This window comes from Camelus bactrianus, chromosome 33 (genome assembly GCF_048773025.1).
Source record: "Camelus bactrianus isolate YW-2024 breed Bactrian camel chromosome 33, ASM4877302v1, whole genome shotgun sequence".
Classification (NCBI taxonomy): domain Eukaryota; kingdom Metazoa; phylum Chordata; class Mammalia; order Artiodactyla; family Camelidae; genus Camelus; species Camelus bactrianus.
In genome coordinates this window covers 13629585-13648276 of record NC_133571.1, presented here as the reverse complement: position 1 = coordinate 13648276, position 18692 = coordinate 13629585, and the positions used below count along the sequence as shown (strand labels likewise).

At 43.6% G+C, this 18692-nt stretch overlaps 1 protein-coding gene across 8 annotated transcripts in view; it reads right to left on the bottom strand.

Annotated features, from left to right (window-relative positions):
• KMT2A (lysine methyltransferase 2A) overlaps positions 1-16837 on the bottom strand; it is a 71810-nt gene extending 54973 nt beyond the window's left edge. For 5 of the 8 annotated variants that reach the window (XM_074356878.1, XM_074356883.1, XM_074356880.1 and 2 more), the window contains exons 1-2: positions 16373-16837; positions 14187-14285 (exon numbers count right to left, since the gene is read on the bottom strand). In XM_074356878.1, coding sequence (XP_074212979.1) covers positions 14187-14285; positions 16373-16822 — 549 coding nt within the window. In that variant the 5' untranslated portion in view covers positions 16823-16837. The remainder of the gene's footprint in view (positions 1-14186; positions 14286-16372) is intronic. The other 3 variants (XM_074356881.1, XM_074356882.1, XM_074356885.1) reach the window with 1 other exon arrangement.
• Positions 16838-18692: the final 1855 nt, after the last annotated feature.

Genomic DNA, 18692 nt, shown 5'->3' with positions numbered 1-18692 from the left:
TCTGAGTTGAATATGTTTCCATGCCAAAGGGGAGACCAGCAGCCAGGAAGAGACTGCAAACCCTCAAAAGCAAAGTGGTAATAAATGGAAAAGAGATGGGGAGGAGGGTCAGCACTGAAAAGAAATGAACACAAAGCACAATGGGAGTTCTCATCCATCAGGAAAGGGGCTAAGCATGCATTTAGTTGCAGACAAGTTTATAGGCAGGAGTGAGCTTAGAAATTTCTCTGAAATTACAGGCAAACCTTTGTTTATATGAGCATCTGCCAGGTGAGACAGCAGATTTCTTCAGATTCTCAAAGAGGCCTATAACCTACAAAGAGTTTTTAGGAACGCAGCTCTGAAGGAAATAAATCACAGACAATGGCTGATTAAGAATAAATGGGAGGAGGATTAACATATACACAGTACCACATATAAAATAGATAAACAGGGACCTACTGTATAGCACAAGGAACTACGTTCACTATCTTGTAATAACCTATAATGGAAAAGATTCTGAAAAAGAATATATGTATGTGTGGGAATACACATGTATGTATAACTGAATCACTTTGCTGTACACCTGAAACTAACACAACAGTAAATCAAGTATACTTCAACTGAAAAAAAAAAAGAAGAAATAGGAGAGGGAAATACTGGGAAGAAGTAGGAAATCAGACACAAAGATTGGTAAAAACTGATTTGGTTGGAAAGGGATAGCCACAGCAGTGCCGAGATCAAAGACAAAGTCGTAGAACCTTGTTAATTCTAGGGGGTCAAACCACATCCAATAAACAGCAGAAACTACATTTGGCTCTCAAATGTAGAAAAGTCATAAATGTATTTATTTAGTCTGGCTATATATATATATATACACATATATATATATGAAATGAGAATAGGAAAGAGACTGAATAAAGGGAGACCAGATAGCAGTCTACAGCCAAAATTAAAATGTGATTGGCATTCAATCACTCCAGCAAGTATTTATTGAGTTGCCAGGCACTGTTTTAGACTCTAAAGATACAGAGGTGAAGAACTGACAAAATTCCTGCTCCATGAGGCTACAATCTAGCACAGATGGAAAATAAAACCTACAACAAATAAAGAAAGAAACCAGGACACTAAGGATGAATGGGGGTTAGCTGGGGCGGTTATTTTCACTAGGGCAGTCAGGAAAGGTTTCTCTAAGGTGATGGCTTACCAAGGATTGGCAAACTTTGGGCCACAGGCCAAATCTGGCCTGCCACCTGTTTTGTTCAGTCCACGAACTAAGGATGGTTTTTAACATTTTTAAATGGTTAAAGAATCAAAAGAATATTTCATGCACATAAAAATTATATGAAATTCAAATTTCATCATCCATAAATAAAGTTTTATTGGCACACGGCCCCACACTCTGTCATTCTGTATTGTCTATGGCTGCTCTTGGCCCACAACAGCAGAGTGGAGTCATTGCAGCAGAGACCATCTGGCCCTTGGCAGAAAAAACTGGCTGAACCCTGGTTTAGACTGAAATGATGAGAGAAAGACAGACATATAAAGATCTAGGTGGAGCAGTGTTCTAACTTGATAGTAAGTGCAAAGGCCTAGAAACAGCAAGAAGCATGGCATGTGTGACAGACCAAAAGGCCAGCGTGGCTGTGCAGCAGAATGAGCGAGATGAGAAAAGATGGGCTGGAGAAGCAGACCTGACCAGAGGCCAGATCATATATGGCTTTGCTAGACAGAGTAAGGATTTATTCAAGCAGTTGGGGGAAGGGAGACAGGGGAGAGACACTGACAGCTTTCAAGTGAGGAAATAATATGATTTGATTGATTTACACTTGGAATACACAGTTGCTATGTGAAAAACAAACTTTGGTGAGGTAAGAACACAAGCAAGGAGATGAGGGAATCGTCCAGCCAAAAGATTATAATGGGTAAGTCTGGGTTTTTGGTGGTAGAATTGATGAGAGGAAGTTGGATTTAAGGTATTCTGAAGGTAGTACGGATAGAATTTGCTGATGGGTTATCTGGGATATGAATAAAGAGAGGAATCAAAAATAACTCTTCAATTTTAGGCCTGAGCAATTGGGTAAATGGCAGAGTCATTCTGAAACAAGAAGAAAGGGGAAAATCAAGACCTTCTGGACATGGAAATATAAGATACCTACTAGATACTCAAGTGCTTCAATGCATACCTGTTTCCTCGCCTGGGAATAGTAGTGCTACCTCACTGGGTGGGCAACATTAGGTGAAATAATACAGGTGAAGTACTCAGAATGCTGCCTGGCCCACAGTGAACACTCAGTAAACGCTAAAATCATGCTTATTGTGATTATAACAAATGGAAATGTCAAATAGGCAACTAGTTATACAAGTCTGGGAATCCAAAAAGTAGTCAAGGGTTAGAGAAAGATTTAGAAGTCCTCAGCATGCAAACGAGGCCTGGATGAGATCATCTTGGGAGAGTGTGCAGGAGGTAGCCAGAGGTACACTCCCAGGTTACTGTAACATTCAGGGGAGTTAAGAGGAGAAGAGCCATACAGAATACTGAAAACTAATAACCAATGAGTTAAGGAAAAAGCAGTGAGTGTGGTGTTACAAAATCCAAGCAAAGAGTGTTTCAAGAAGGGAGTGGTCAGCTGGTTCAAATGCTGCCCAAAGGTTGAACAGGATGAGGACTGAGAATTATCTATTCAGTCTGGCAAGAGAGAGGTCCTTGAGTATTTTGATAAGAGCAATTTCAGTAGAGTCATGGGGCTAAAAGCCCACTTGCAATGGCTGAGGAGGGGAAGAGAGGTGACAAAGTGGCCCCTGTAATTACACAGGGCACTTCCAAGTTTTGTTGTGAAAGGGAACAGAAAAGTGGGTAGTGGCTGGAAAAGGATGTGGGGTCAAGGGTTTTTTAAAAGTAGGATTATCTAAGACAGAGTTTTATACACTGATGAGAGAGAAACTGCCAATGCAGGAGAGGGGATAACTGCAGAACAAACCTGAGCAGGCGAGAGGGGATGGAACCCGGGGTACAAGTGGAGAGTGACACTCCTTCAGTTGTAGAAGGCAGCAAAGGATGTGCTAATGCTTAAGTTTCCTTTTAACAAAAGGGAAAGGCTACTAAATATCCTGGGTATATTTCAGAGATCCTGATTCATATATTACGCTTGGTATAACTGACTCTCAAGAATCAGTAGATCAGTAAATAAAGAACACCACTTGAATTGCTTAATATTAACAATTCTGTTAATATTAGTTTTGAGAGCTTTGATCTTCGAATTACCAATTTCCGAAGTTACCTTGCAAAGTATTGTAATTTTAGTACTTAGATTCATGCTATATTTTAAGCTGAGCACAGTAAAAAAAAATTAGATAGTAAGTTCTATGAGGGAAGGGACTTGTTCAATGTTAATGCCCCAGCACTTGGTCATCTGCCTGGTACATAACAGAAGTTTTTTGAAAATAGATTAGAGTTCCAGTCTCCCTTTCTTACTCTGTAGAGTGCTATGTTTATGAATGCCATATAGGGGGAAGAAGAGCCTCTTTGCAAGCACTTTTTCACCATCTGAAGTAGAAAAAAATACAGTGAAACCTGTAAATCATTTCCAAAAAGTGAATTTAACAATAATATTCTTGACTTTCTAAGAAGGGGAAAGTTTAATATACTCAAGCATGGTCAATGTAGAGACATCAGGAGACAAACTTTCTTAAGCCAAGATGACTTCTGAAATCCAACTAGTCGAAAATGTATGCAGTTATTGAACTGATATGATAGTCTCTTGTCAACAAATTGGCAGAGGCAGGCCAAGGCCAGAGTCTCTCTGGCTATTGGTGCATCAAAGAAAACTGCGGCTGTTTGAATGCATAATAGATAGGAAGAGATTTAAACTGTTTTAAATATGATCTCTGCCTGATATTGAGAAATGTTAACCCGAAAAGTCACCTAGGATTAAAGAGTACAAAGAATAATACTCTGTTCTTCAGTAACAGTAGCTGGTAAAATTTTCATCCACATAAGAGTGAAATCGTTTTCAAATATTTAATTCAATTCTACCTAGCAACTGTTACATATGAAACACAAATGCTACCCACTTCGTAATTAGAAAAAGAAATAGTACCTTTTCATCCTTACTTCATGTCAACAAGAGCAAGAAGCAAAGATGCTCAAAAGAGCTAAGCAAATGAGACAGGTGAACTCCACCCATCCTGCTTTGGAAAAAGAGGTAGTCATAAAGCAGCTCATTGTCTTTAAAAAAAAAAAAAACAACCACAAAATGAACACACTACATCAGATAGTAAGCTATACAGATTCTTGGCAATGCCCCAAATTACTTTGCAGGATTTTAAAAAAACAAAAACAAAACAAACAAAAATTAAGAAAGGTACATTTCTAGACTCCTAGGTTCCAAGTCTGAACTGAAGGATCTGCTTGCTGAAGCAGAAGAAATAAGCCCACTTAACTGATATACTGTAGAAATTAAGTTAATCATCACAACCACAGGGTTTATTCTTCTCTGTCTAACAGGAAGGTACCACAGGATGACCAGATACATTTGAACAGCCTGGAAAAATTAAACAAACAAACACCAACATTGTTTTCAGAGACGGTTCTTTTTATTTTAAGAGGTTTTGGTCCTCCACATGCAAACTTTAGGTAGTGTTAAGTCACATTGAGCTATATGCTCATTCAACTACAAGTGTCTACTATAAAATTTCAATTTTTTTCTTCCAGCTTGTTGTTCTGATCTCGGTGCAAAAGTCAGGTTCCATCTTTCCTTCTGGGCTGTGAAATAACCAACAGCAACTAAAGTAACACTGAGGAATTCACAACTTCCTTTCCTTTAAAGGTAAATAGTGTTATCTCTCTAAAAAGCCAGTTTTCTGAAGGAACAATGTGAAGTTAGATGACAAAAGTGAACATTCCTTTCGGCAAAACAACAAAGCTACCAAGTCAGCCACCACAATTTTGACCTAATATTTTTGAGAAGTCAATGTTCAATATTATGAGTTGGGAAGTTTTATATTCTTACTTTCTTGAAAAATCAACTGATTCTCTTCTGACTACTCATCACATTTGGAAGTCTGTCATCACATTCTGAGAAGCTCACATTATGTGGCATTAACACACTAAAAAAAAGTCCCTTTTTTTTTTATTATTACTCTAACACTAGAGTCTCTCAAGTAGAAAAAAGAATCATGAGAATTATTCTTTGCTTTCATAATCTCTTGCTTTCTGAATTTATGCCTGTATGACCAGCAATTAAAAATTATGGGAAAAATATGACTCTTATATTTCCAATTCCCAGTTTCTCAAATGACATCAATTTTACAATTAGGGAACCAAACTACCCATCACCTTGCCACCACTTGCAGAATTCCTGAAATGATCCAGCTTCACCTTTGAATGCCAGTCACTTTATGAGATGATCTGGTTAAAGGTGGATAGCATTTACTATATGAACCTTAGAAAATATTCATTATATGTAAATAATCTTAAATAAACCTAGTATCAATTTATCTACAAGAAGGAGTTTACATACAATTCCAGTACTTAATTTCAAAGTCCTAAAGCTTCAATAACCCACTCAAGGTTTTGGAAGTAAGAACTAGTAGGAAAATGAGCTGGTATTAGTATTAGCTCTGCCCAGACTTTTGGTGATCTATATGAATAATCCCAATTCACAGTTTTCATTCTGACTGTACCGGAAATGCTTTTTGCAACTCAACATATCTAAAAAGGTTTCATTCTGAGTGATCCAAGCCCTCCTCACAGCCTCAAAAGCCAAGGGTCAGAGGCCTTTGTAATCCTCACTCACATGAAGCCAACTCTTACTAGATTGGAAAGGATTTACAGAGCACTTGCTATAATGCATCCACAAGCCGTGACAGCCTTGACTAGGGATGTTCTGAAGTACACCTCTTTAAACTACAACTGAAATGGACATAAAAACTAGAAATATTTATTTGTTTCCTATATTGGGACCACACCTATCATTTCCCCTGGTTTCTCTTGATGTTTAAGATTTCTCTCTTAGCTCCATTTACTAAGTTTTTATTCTCCCATAAAAGCACTATAAAATCATTTCATAAATACATTTCTCTGGAACTTACTACTGAAAGTTAATTATTGCTATAAATTGATAATTCAGATCAAATACTTCTTAGGGAGTCAATGAGACCCTAGGGCCCCTTGGGTAATATTAAAAAGTGTATGACATGATTCATGCTTCCTAGGATCTGAATAAAAATACTTACTGATTCAAAGAATGAGAAGGTAGCTTGAGAGATCATTTTACACATATATAGTCAGGAATGTACTATAAAATTCACCTCCAGAGAAGATCATAAAATTATTTTGGTAACCTTTGCACCATCACCATAATGACAACCATCATTAGCAACAAATTCTTTACAGAACGACCCTTTGCTTCAATTTAAACCTATTTTTCTCTTCTTCTAGCATCAATGAAGCTGGAAAACAGCTGGTCACCATGCCTAATAAAGGATCCATTTATGTTTTTTACAGAGTTATTAAGTTGCCTCTTAACCTTCCATCTCCCAACCTTTCCTCATAGGACTGACTTCCAATCATATAATCATCTTTTGAGTCTCCTCAGAACCGTCTCCAAGGTCTCCTCATCCCTTTTAAGTTGAGGAACCTAGAAATGGAAACAACACTCCAGTAAGGGGGTGATCAGCGCCAGCATTATCTATATAAGAGATGGTGCCATCCCATCAGCATTCCTCAACAGCACTTGTAAAGCCCCAATCAGTACTTTTACAAAAATGTCCTTTGATGGCTCTTAAGACTGTCCTCTGCCACACTTAAAAATGACTCATAATTATCCTGCTAATAGTCTTGAACCACGTAATAGCTTATATGCTATGCCCTTGCAAAGTATTCCTAAAAGTTGTGTGTAAACCAAACTTTCCATTCAACAAACATTCACTGATCACCTTCTTTCTATATGAAAAGTCACCATTGTAAACAATATAAAACATAAATAATGACTCAGAAATAGTTTATGTCTTAGGGAAATCATAAGCTAATGGGGGAAAGACAGACAAGATCAAAAGTATTTATAACATAGAGTATCCTGGAGCAAATTCTTTAACGGTAGGTATAAAGTTCAATAAGAAAACAGGAAAGGAGAAGCTGAATTTCAACTAGTAGTGGTATCTTAAAAAGTTTCATGAAGAGCTGGAACCTAGGGATCTGAACAGCCATGAATGATAAATAAGCCAGAGGCAGGCCAAGATGGGAAAGACTTTAAGGCAAAGGAGAGGCATTAGCTAAGGTATAAAGGCTGGTACACACAGATTGTGGAGAACCTCTAATAGGTTGGTAGTCCAATGTGGTTGAAGCACATTAAGTGAAAAATGTGTGTTCAGGAGATAATTTTGAAAATGTAGAAATGTAGGCCAGCCAGATTATGAAGGGCTGAGAATTTTAAGTCTTATTTCATATTCAGTGAGAAGTCAAAGGGTTTTAGGAATAAAGTGACAGAATCAGATCTGTATTTAAGAAAACCATTGGCAACCCTGTATACAGTGAAAAGAAAGGCAGGGAGACCAGTTAGGAGATTATAATTACAATTCATGCCAAGGTAATGGAAATTTAAAGTAGGATGGTAAAAACAGAAAAGCAAGGACAGATTAAAGAAGCGCTCTGACGCTATCATGGGCAAGCCTCAGAAATTGACTGGTTGGGGTGAGAAGAGAAAGGGACTGAAGGTGGCACAGTGCAAAGAGCATGAATGAGCCTTCAAGCAGTTACAGGTCTGGATTTGAATTCCAGCTCTGCCACTTACAAGCCATACAACTTAAGGAAAGCTAACTCGCCTGTACCTCAGTTTCTTCATCTATAACAGATGGTGTTACCAGGTATTTCAGCAAATCTTTTCTTTTTAATGAGATAAAACAGAACTCTTCAGGCATACTATCCTCTACTAGTTATTCTTAAACTTTTAATTTGTTTTTGACTATTCTACTTGTTATTTTGATTTCTCAAGTTAAGTTCCAACCTACAGTTTAGCACTTCTTCTGTAATCATTTGTTAGTACATTGATCTCTGTAGATCAAGGCTAACTCTCCCCAAACTGAAACTTGAGAACAAATGTCAAATAGTTACCAAGTACAGACTAATGGATCTGAACCTGGGAGCCAAGAACCCTGAAGAGTCTCAGAGCTGTTTCAAGAGAGCACCAACTACTCATACTCAAAAAGATAAGAACACTAGTTACAGAGACCAAGAGTAGCAACCCCAGTATAGCTGGCCTGATAATTATGCAATTCATGGAAGCACTGTATTCCTTGGTTACCTACCTGCCTATTTACTGTCTTGTTCTTTTTCCGCCCCTTTTTGCCTTATCTCTAATTATATTCTAGCTGGACATCAATGGTATACACTGTTACCAAGATGTGTGGCTGGCTGCAGTTTGGCCCCACCTAGCTTACTGATGAAATTAACCATCCAGACCAAAATCAAAAACATTCTAAAGTCAAGATTATAAGCACTCAAATAGGTATATATAAGTGTACACATATATATGTATACCTCAAAGTAACAGAAACCAGTAATCTTGGTGGAAAAGAAAAGATGAAGCACTCGTGTCCTTTAAATCTGAGTCCTAACAATAATTAGGGGTTCTTATGTACCAGGCAAAGTGCTAAGTACTTTGCATGCATAATTTCAATTAAGCCTCACATAATCTTATGAAGCACAATTACTGCTAATTTACAAATGAAGAAACTGATGCACGGAGAGGTTAAGAAAGTTTTCCAAGGTCAATCAGTTAATAAATGGTAGAGCCATTATTAGAACCCAAGATTTGAACCCAGGCAGTCTAAATCCAGAGCCTGTGGTCTTAATAGCTCTTAATTACTGTGCCATACTATCTCACACTATTACAGATTGGATAATGAGATTCTGCCCTTCCTTTGTAAAGGTATTTATATATGCACAAATAAAAAATCCTTGCTGGAGAGATTACAAAAGGATTTCCTCATTAACTAAGCTTAAACAGATGTTATCCACATGCTTTACTTCTTATAATTAAAGGCAATAATCTAGGGACAATGTTGTATGTTTGTGGTTGATCTAAAAATCAGTCAATACTCATGGATGGACAGAAGTTGAATATAAGCATGTGTAAATATTTGTTCCTAGGTATAGATATTTATTATAGGTATTTGTGATTAACTTCTCCTCAGTTTTCAGAGCTGAGATAATACAAAGGAGAGTTTAAAGAAAAAAATTCTCCCAAAATGCCCCTCACAAGCAGTATCACTCTCCTAATTCAAGACGGAAAGCCACAATTACTTTGATGCTGTAAAATGAGAATGAAACAACGATGCTTCAGCAAAGCATGGATCGTGAGGGTTAGATCTCTCTACAGCAGTTCCAATGTTAGAAAGGTTCATAGCTCATACCGCTGAAAGACATCACAACATCTACACCCAAACATTCTAACCAAACACAAAAACAGAGGTGCAAGAAAATAGATAAACTATATGAGAGAGACTCCAAATCCAGAAATAAATGCCAGTGGAACAGATCCTACCACTGGTGTCACACAAGGCATTGCTGCAGTGATGATTGAAGGTAAAATAGCTGGGGAAATCCCTTCGGTCTATTTGTCAAATAGAAAAACAACTACTCATTTCAAAGAAAGGGGAATTTTCATACACAGCACAGAAAACTGTCAGCTAACTCTTACATTTATATCTCGAACTGTTTCTTTAAAACTAAAACTCATCAGAATAGTATATTCAACATCTAAAAAGTTAAACCAAGTTCGGCCTCTGAGAAGTTTTATACTAATCATACAAGGGGGTGTGTATCATCCAAAACCACTACAAATCACACAACAAAATTCTTCTTTCAAATGTCTTAGTCTTTAAAAGCAAATGCCTGGCAGTGGCTGCAGCCTCCTGGTTGGCTTCCCCTGGTGTGTAACCTGACAAGGTACAAAGCTCCTTGAAATATTTAACAGTGGTGGTATGGATTTCTTTGGATACGTCAAGAAAAGCAGCTCATCCTTTTTAAAAACATAAAGAACCATTTTATGGGATGTCATTCCCTCAAGCCCAAGTGTCTCTGTATTTCCTCGGGGCTTTCTCAGAGAACTTATTGAGGGGGAAAATGAAAAGGCTAACAAAAGGACCCCTTTTCTCTCCCTATTCCCAACATAATCCACCTCAGCCACAGGGCCAGTTGCATCCACTGTCATAAATGCCAGCAATTAGAGAATTAGGCCATAAAACCACCCACTCAGGTACAAGAGCGCAGGCTCCAGCTTTATTTCATGCGTGCCATAAAGGTCCTGTACTTCCTTCTTTCAGGCCTTCTTCACAACCAATGAAATGACAGTAACAACAGCAACAAAAAAAGTAGCTCTTTGTCTGTCTCATACTGATGTGATCAATGAAACCATCTGGGTCCAGGTGAAGGATTTAAGATTCCTTTTTCTTAATAAAGACTGCATTTCCTCCAGCATGCCACATACAGATCCATTAAAAGATATGCTGTATTTCAAGCACTAACATAACGGAAACTAGAGTGAAACTACATTTTCCAGAAAAATTATTGTCCCTTATTCCTAAACTACTCTAGAAGCCTAGCCAATTCTTGAACTTATCGAGAACTAATGCAGGCTACAAGACTTTTCTTAATTAATTCAGTAATCTGTAGACCCTCCTGAAGTCTTTTCTAATCAAAAAAGTTAATTCAAATCTCAAAGTTAACTTTCACAGTCTACATTTTAAAATCTGATACAACTTAGGAACAATCAATAATTTCATTTAATTCATTGTCTTCCCAACCACAAAGGTCACAAGTCTGTGACTGACTCCATAAGGTTTTATTTACTAAGCTTTAAACCCATCTAGATAAGACTCAAACAAATACTCTTTAACAGTAAGCTCTTTGGCTTCTCCTTTCCTACTAGTACCTACAGGGTTAAGAATCTGATGAAAATGTAGATACCTCATATCAGACTCATTAGTAATTTAACCTTTCTTACTTCCTGAAAATAACATACGCAAACAAAAGAAGGTCCCATCCCAGCAATTCTAGAGTAAACTCCTCCCAAAGCAGTGACAGTCACAAAGCTCCCTGCTTTCTCAAAGGTCTATTCCGCTGGGCTCTCCACCTTGGCAGAGGAAGAATGGAAAGAGACAAGATATTCACAAAAGGCCTGACTGAAGGCCTTCAGTTAAGTACTAGGAGGAAGCTGAAGTTCTGTGCCAACACTAGAGGAATGTGGGCAGGCACAAAGAGATCTTAATTAGGAGGCCTACAATTAAAACAGTGAGTCTCCAGAGCAGAGAGGCAGTGCAGTCTGTTATGCCTCAGAGCAAGCAAAGCAGTGTTGCCACCCCCTCTAGCCACAGGGCAAGGAAGGCAATGGGTAATGAGTCTGCACAGCTGCTCTGTGGAGGGACAGCCCCCAGGTGAGTAGCGATGGGACCTGAGTCAAGATGGGAGTATTTTCTCTTCTCAACTTCCAATCAGAACATCAATCACTATTTTGTGAACGATGATTTCCTACAATAGCATGTGCCTTAAGATAATTAAATGGAAGGTGAAGATGGGGGCCAGTGATACGGTTTTCAGTAAGATGAAGAAAAGTTCTAAAGATGGCATTTGTCATGCTCAGTAAAAACCAAAGTACATTTCAGAGCATATTAACAATTACTCCTTGCAAGGTAGATACTATCACTTTGGATTTATAAATACATTAGCATACTGGGGTTTTCTTCTCATCTAAAAGCTCACACATCTAAAGGAATATTCTACCTAGACTGAAAATAACTTCCCTTTTGGACAGTCAGGAATCTACAACACTGAAAGCATGAAAACAAATTTAGCCAAATAAGAGGGCCTCTACACACCAGGTAATGCGTTATAACTAAAATTTTATCTTCATTTTTCTTATAAATGAAATTGGTCAACTTCAGCAAAGAACTTTTTCCGTACAGTTGAGTCCTCACATTTTGTCCATACAATGAAAACTTACCCATCAAGTTCCAATTTCTCTTCCCAATAATAATGGCAGTTAAGTGGACAAATGCACATCTGATATTTTAAAGCTCACTGACTCTGACTCTTTAAATAAACTCAGAATAAGAAGTTCTGACCTGAGCAAATAGCTAATATAATAGAAAGAAATCAGAATACTGGAGCAGAGAAGATTCCTGAGCTGACATTTAGTCCAACCTTTTCATTTTACAGATCAGAAATTTCAGGTTAAAAGTGAATCGTCCAAACTAGTCAGTGAGAGAGGCGAGTGCATGGAGAGCCCGTCTCCATTGACTTCCACTCGGAGAGGCTCCTCTTCCACTTGTGTTCTCTGCTTCACTTTCCTCCTGCCCAGCTCAGGAGTAGCTACAAAGGCGATGGAGGAGCAACTCCCACTCTTGGTACATGTGCCCAACAAACATCCAAAAAAAAAAAAAAAAAAAAAAAAAAAAAACCCACTCTCCCACTCCAGGACCATCATCTTTTCTAAGCCCAACCCAAAGCCCACTTAGCCCACCTGAACTAAACTGCCATTTCCAATAAAAATACATGCCAATGTTGTAATTCAGTTTCCAATTTATATCTAATCAAAGTCTGCCAGGTTATGATCAGGCTGGAAATTTCACTTTTAACATTCTGTAAGGCGGTAGGAAAGGTAACCGGATTATACTAATTAATAAACAAAGACTACTTGCTGACGATTTGACCATTTCTGGGGTTCATATTAAAACAGCCCAAATTCTAGTCAACAGAGAGGATGCTGTACTATGCTTATTTAGATGGCAAACTAGAGTAGTATAAACACCACCTGGGACAATCCTCAGAAAAATGGGACACTGATGCTACACAGGGTAGAGGGAAGGCGAAAGAGCAGACCTCTGTGACTTCTTACAGCACTCAGTCAAGTAAAACTTTAATTCTGCTTCCTAACTGACACAGAAAGCCCAAACAGGAGACCAGTGACACCTATATATTTTTAAAAATAATCCCATTCTGACAGAATTTGGTCAGGAAGAACCCTTCCTTACATATACTTATGACTCAGAGAGATTCAACCCGGGGGAACTTGGGAAGCTGTGGCAGTGGAGGACAAGTCTTCTATGGTTAAAGGAGTTTAAACTCATCTGGAAGTTCTGTCACCTTTCAACTACCTTAACTTAGTAGTTCAATAAGTATTAACTTACGTTTTATTATGGAGAAATTACAGGCATTATTCACCTAAAGCAAACCAGAATTTTAAAGAAGCTAGAATCATTTTGGATCACAAACCACTTCTTCACAAATCCAGACAAGAGTTGATACAGATCTGTGAACACATTCTGAAAAACAATCTTTAGAATTCTATGTCAGCCCAAGGGAACCCTAAACCTCCTTTTTTGGAACTTTTTCATTGATTTATAAGACTCTGTAACAAAATGCTTGGTTTCTACACTCAAAACTACCAGGTCAAAGGATATAATCACTATGGTTTAGCACTAATGAACGCATACCATTAACCCACACTAGATTGCCTCAAACTACCACATAAAAGGCTTGCCAATGGAACAACAGCTCATTCAAGCCTAATGCAGAAAAAATGCTGAAGTTTAATGTAAGGAGGCAACCACTGTTCTCATGATGAAGTAGCAACCACTGTTCAGGCAAAAGTTTTAAAGAAAAAAACGTATTAATATGATCTTTTGTGAAATAACTGCAATTCCTTGACCGGCTTTACACTACATACTGCTGCTTAGCAAAATAATGCCAGTGGATAGGAAAATGTTAGCACCTGATTAAAACTTTAAAGGTGATTTGTCAAAGACCAACAGATAAAACATTCTGGTGCCCAGACATTAGGTCCCTGAATCCAGGTGGCTCTCTTTCTAACCAGTCTCTTGAAAAGATATGATTGGAAGCTGTTAGCATAAAACTTCGCTTTTGAATATGTGATAACAACATTTGGAATGTGAACACTTGATCCTTCAATATAAAATACATAAGCATGCTAAACAAGAAGAAAATGCTTCTCAGGGCCCCCTTAGAACAGACTCACTTCTCCTAATAGAGACTTTCTTATTATACTCAAATATACATAGGGCTGAAATTCTGCATATAACCAGGCAAGTCTCAATTCTGAAAATAAGCAGGTAAATGAAATGTCAGTAAGTCTATTTTTTTTTTTTTTTTTGCTGCTGTATCTTTTAAAAAAGCAAAATCAACTCACATTTAAGCACCAACTCCATGCAAGTAACCTGAACGGTTCAGTCTTTTTGTCATGTATGAGGCCTTTGGTTCTCCAACTACATGGGATCTGTGTTGTTAGCTTAAAAAATACAGAATTGGCCTTTCAAAAAAAAATAATAATCTACAGCAACCAATAAATAGTCTCAAACAACCCTGCTGACTGCAGCTGCCTTCTGAAGGCTGGGAAAAGGAGGTGGAGAGAGAGCAGAGAGAGGCAGGGAAAAGGGACGCTGCAGCTAGCTACACAGCAAGGAACACGCCCCCATCATGTCCTCCTTGCTCTGTCAGAAGGCGGGTTGTTGTCAGTCTCCTGATCAGGCTGCCTTAGAAACGATTTTAAAAAGGAGGCAGGAAGACTAACAACTAAAAAATGCAAGCTCCTTGAAAGGAGGGGGCCGGGGTCCCTGGGATCTCCTCCCTCCCCTTCTTCCCAGGATCTTTCCGTAGATCTAAAGGGGTGCGGGGCACAATAGGGGACGAGGGGTTTGCCCAGGATATTTTGTGTGCACCAACGGCAGAGCACGCAGGAAACGGCTGGTTGTTATCTTTCCCTTTCTGTTTCAATCAAGAGCACTCCAGAGCAGCAAACCCCCTACCCCCCTTCGCTTCGGCCCCTAGCAGCTGCTCTTCCTCCTCCTAGCATCCCCCGTCCCATTCTCCCCCTTCCCCTACAGTTCAAACTCCCCTTCGGCATCCAATGGAAAACAAATGCGCAACGCCACTGGCTGAACCTGAACTCAACTTCCCTTCCCAGGGCAACTTTCCTTTTGGCTGAAGGGGGCTGAATAATGCCTATCAAAGCATCCCCATTCTTGCCCCAGTACTAATGGGGAAGGAGCAAAGCTCGCAACGCTTCATCCACCTTGGGTCCCCCTTAAAAGAAAGAGAGATAGATAGCCCTCACTCCTCCTTCTAAGGAATAACTTTGCTTCATAACCCTCCTCTTTCTCCCAACCAAAAGCAACCACCACCACCACACTAAAGTAAAGCTGTCCCTTATCTACTCTCCTCACCCCAACCCTGCTTCCCTCACCTCTTCCAAGCCCCAGGATTGGCCTAGGAAAAGGTGGATCAATAATGAAATGACGGAGAAAAGAAGGGCGGGAGGGAGCCCGGGTTGGAGACTGCGTGCTCTCAGGCGCAGTGGGTGGGGTAGGAGAGCAGCTGCTTCCCCTGGGAGGATGCTGCCCAAGTCCCCCCATAAACACCTCCCCTCACGGGGGCCCCCTTCCCCAGAGCTGGAGGGAAAGCCTGCCTTCTCTCCAGGGGGAATGGTGGAAAGCTGCTCTTCTCTGAGCTTAGGGGACAGTGGTCTATATTCCCCTCAAAGATGCCACTAATCCTTCATTCTAAGGGAGGGAAAGGGTGGAGTGAAGGTAGAGTAATCCCCCGCTACCAATAGGCTAGAAACTGCAGCTCTGTAAAATGGGGGAAACAGACTGCTGTAGGAGGAGATCACCGTTATCTTCAGAGGCAAAGGAGGTTAAGGGAGGCAAGGTGGAGAGGAAAGTAGATTTTTCCTTGTGAGGTAGGGCGGGATGAGGGAGGATCTTTCTGCTAGGGTAGGGGGTTGCGGGTGGAGGTGAAAGAAGGGGGAGTGGCTGGTAGTGAAGGGACCTGGCCCGGGGATGGGGCGAGGGTTCATCAGGTTTTCGGAAGCAAGGTGCTGGAAGCGACACTGGCCCCCAAGGGTGGGAGAAGAACGTGGCTCTGGATGAGGCCATCACCCGAGAGATACCCAAGAGGAAAACTGCCCCAGGAGTAAAACATCTGCCCAGAGAGGGAGGCGGGGATGTGGCGGGATCAAGTCTCTAGGAGGGAGGGAGGGAGGAATCTTGCTCGGATGAGGTAATCTGTGAAAGGGAGGAGGGGTTCAGTCCCGGGATGGGAAACCCGGGCGAGGGGTCTGTGCCAAGGGATTTGGGGAAGGGTCAAGGGAAGGAGGGTGGGGGGCAAACCTCGGCCAGATGGGTCCGATCCCCGGGTGGGGGCGGCTGGGGGTCTGCACCCCCGCATTGGGGTCCTGGAATGGGAGGGCCATCTGCCCTGGGCTAGGGACCCCGGGATGGTCCCCGCATTGGGATGCTCCACAGTCCCGGATGGGGGAGGGGAGGGGGTTCCACAGAGGGTCGAGACCCCGGACCTGGGGGTTCCTCGCCCCCTTACCTCTCCGCTGCCGCCTCCCCCGCCGCTCTCCCCAAACACGGCCCGGAACCGGCGCAGGTTGGTGCCGATGGCGGCCGAGACCTGCAGCGCCGCGTCGAAGCCCGGGCCCACCCGGAGCAGGGCCGGCCCAGAGGAGGCTGAGGACGATGACGAAGACGAAGACGAGGCGGACGACGAGGAGGCTGCTGAGGCGGCGGCCGCTCCCCCTGGAACCCCGGCCCCGCTGCTTCCCGCCGCCGCCGCCGCCGCCGCCGCCGCCGCCGCGGCCGCCACAGCCGGGGGGGAGGGGGGCGCCCCGGGGCCGCCGCCGCCGACCGGGGGCCCGGGGGGAAGCAGCAGGGCCGGGACGCGTTGCCGCGGGGCGCCCCCTAGGCCCCGGCGCCCCCCGCCGCCGCCGCCCCCGGTGGTCCCGGGTCGGGCGGGGAAGCGCCACCGACAGCTGTGCGCCATGTTCGCCCCGTGAAGTGAAGCAGCGAGAGGGAGAGGCGACAACACAGGGGGGCGGGGAGGCGGAGGGGGGGGCCGCGGGCCCCGGAACTAGCCTGGTCCGCTCGGCGCCGCCCGGCCGCCTGCACCCAGCGGCCTCTATGCCGAGCGCCGGGCCGCGCCAGCCGGCCCAGCGAGCTGTATACCCGGCTCGGGCCCGCGCTGCCGACGCCGGGCCGCGGCTACGCCATCCCGAGGCCCGGGCCGCCGCCTGCCGCCCGCCCGCCCGCCCCGCAACCTGGATAACAGCATGCCCCGCCCTCCGGGAGCGGCATTGCTCGGGAAAAGGAGGGGGGGAGGAAGCCCAGGAGCCCGACGCGGAGCGCGGGTTCCGGGGAGAGGGGGAGGGGGCGAGGACGACAGGGAGGATGGAGGCGGAGGGAGCCCGGCCGCCCGCAGCCTCGAGAGCCGAGAGGCCGATTACACACGTTCCCGGGATGCGCTGGGAATCGAACCGCCCGGGAGAGCAGCTTCCAGTCTAACGCGGCTGCCGGGTCGGGAACGAGTGCGCCTTCTCCGCCTCGAGGCACGGATACGAGATGGGTTAGCCCGGATTTAACACTTCTAGAATAAAAGAGCCCTTATTGTGCTACAGGCAAGACGGAATTGTTGCCCAGTTCACTATATGCAAAATAGAAAGGCCCTCAATGAATGCGCTTTAAAAAAAAAAAAAAAGAGCCCCTCCCATTTTCATGCCGGAGCTCTCTCCAACATGCACACGCGGAGTAGTCGGTCTCCCGCCACCTCCTCGCCCTGCTATGCGCTCGGGGCTGAGGAACCTCTGGCTTTCGTGCCTTTCTGCAGAGACTTGGGTTGTGTTTCTCCAGCGCGGGCACGGGGGCCACGGCGTGCTCTGCTAACGAGGCGGCGTTACAACGAAGCTGAAGCTGGGTGGCTAACGGGGCCCGGAGGGAAGAGGCGGGCAAAAGCGCCCCCGCCCCTTCTTCCTCCGTTCTCTGCCTGCCGCTGCATGCAAAGCAGACCCTAATGTATGCACGCAGAGGGAGGGGGGCTCGCGAGCACGTTTCTGATTAAGAGAGGGGGAGGAGAAGAGCGTTGGGCATTATGATACACTGGGTGGAAGGGGCCCGCCGGCGGCGAGCTCTGTGCGCGGGGTTAGTAGGCTGAGGGGGGAGGGGGAAGGAGGAGGGTTTGGGCGGGGGATGAATATCCACCCGGTTTACTTTATTGCGGGAAAGAGGGGAGGGCGCCTCAAGCTAGGCGTTAGAAGCCTGCGAGGCTGGGAAAGCACAGAAGAGAGGGAGGGGTTTGTACAGGGAGAACTTGCGTTGGCTGGGGCTAGGGGATCGATACACACAGCCTGCAGGCCCCGGGGCAGCCTCCATCCCTCCCACCCCCAGCCGAGGTGGAGTTCGCTGGAAGGTCACGCAGCCTTCCTGGACTCCCGCACCCGTACGGCGCCCTGCATGTAGTATTACAGCCTGAGGCGGCGAATTGGGGGGGGGGGGTCGTGGTGAGCAGGTTGCAGTCAGCTCAGGCCCTCTGGAGGGTGCGCTGCACGCCTCCAGAGAAGGTCCACGGCCTCCTGGTGCTGAAAACCTCCGTCTCTCCACCCGCAAAACGTTTGTGCAGAGTGAACGATGGGGTGGGGGCTAGAAGGGAGCAGAGAAAGGGAGGCACAGGCAAGCTCCAACTCCCCCAACTAGTCCCGGATCGATCGCTGTTCCAACCGAGCAGGATGGAGCCCAGATGGTTTGCAAAGCGCACACTCACACAGCGCACACGCAGGACCAGATTCCGTTGTTACATCGCGTGGTTTACTAGGTGCAAAAAGGGTGGGAGTAGCGGGAAGAGTCTCTTAAACGGCAGCCCC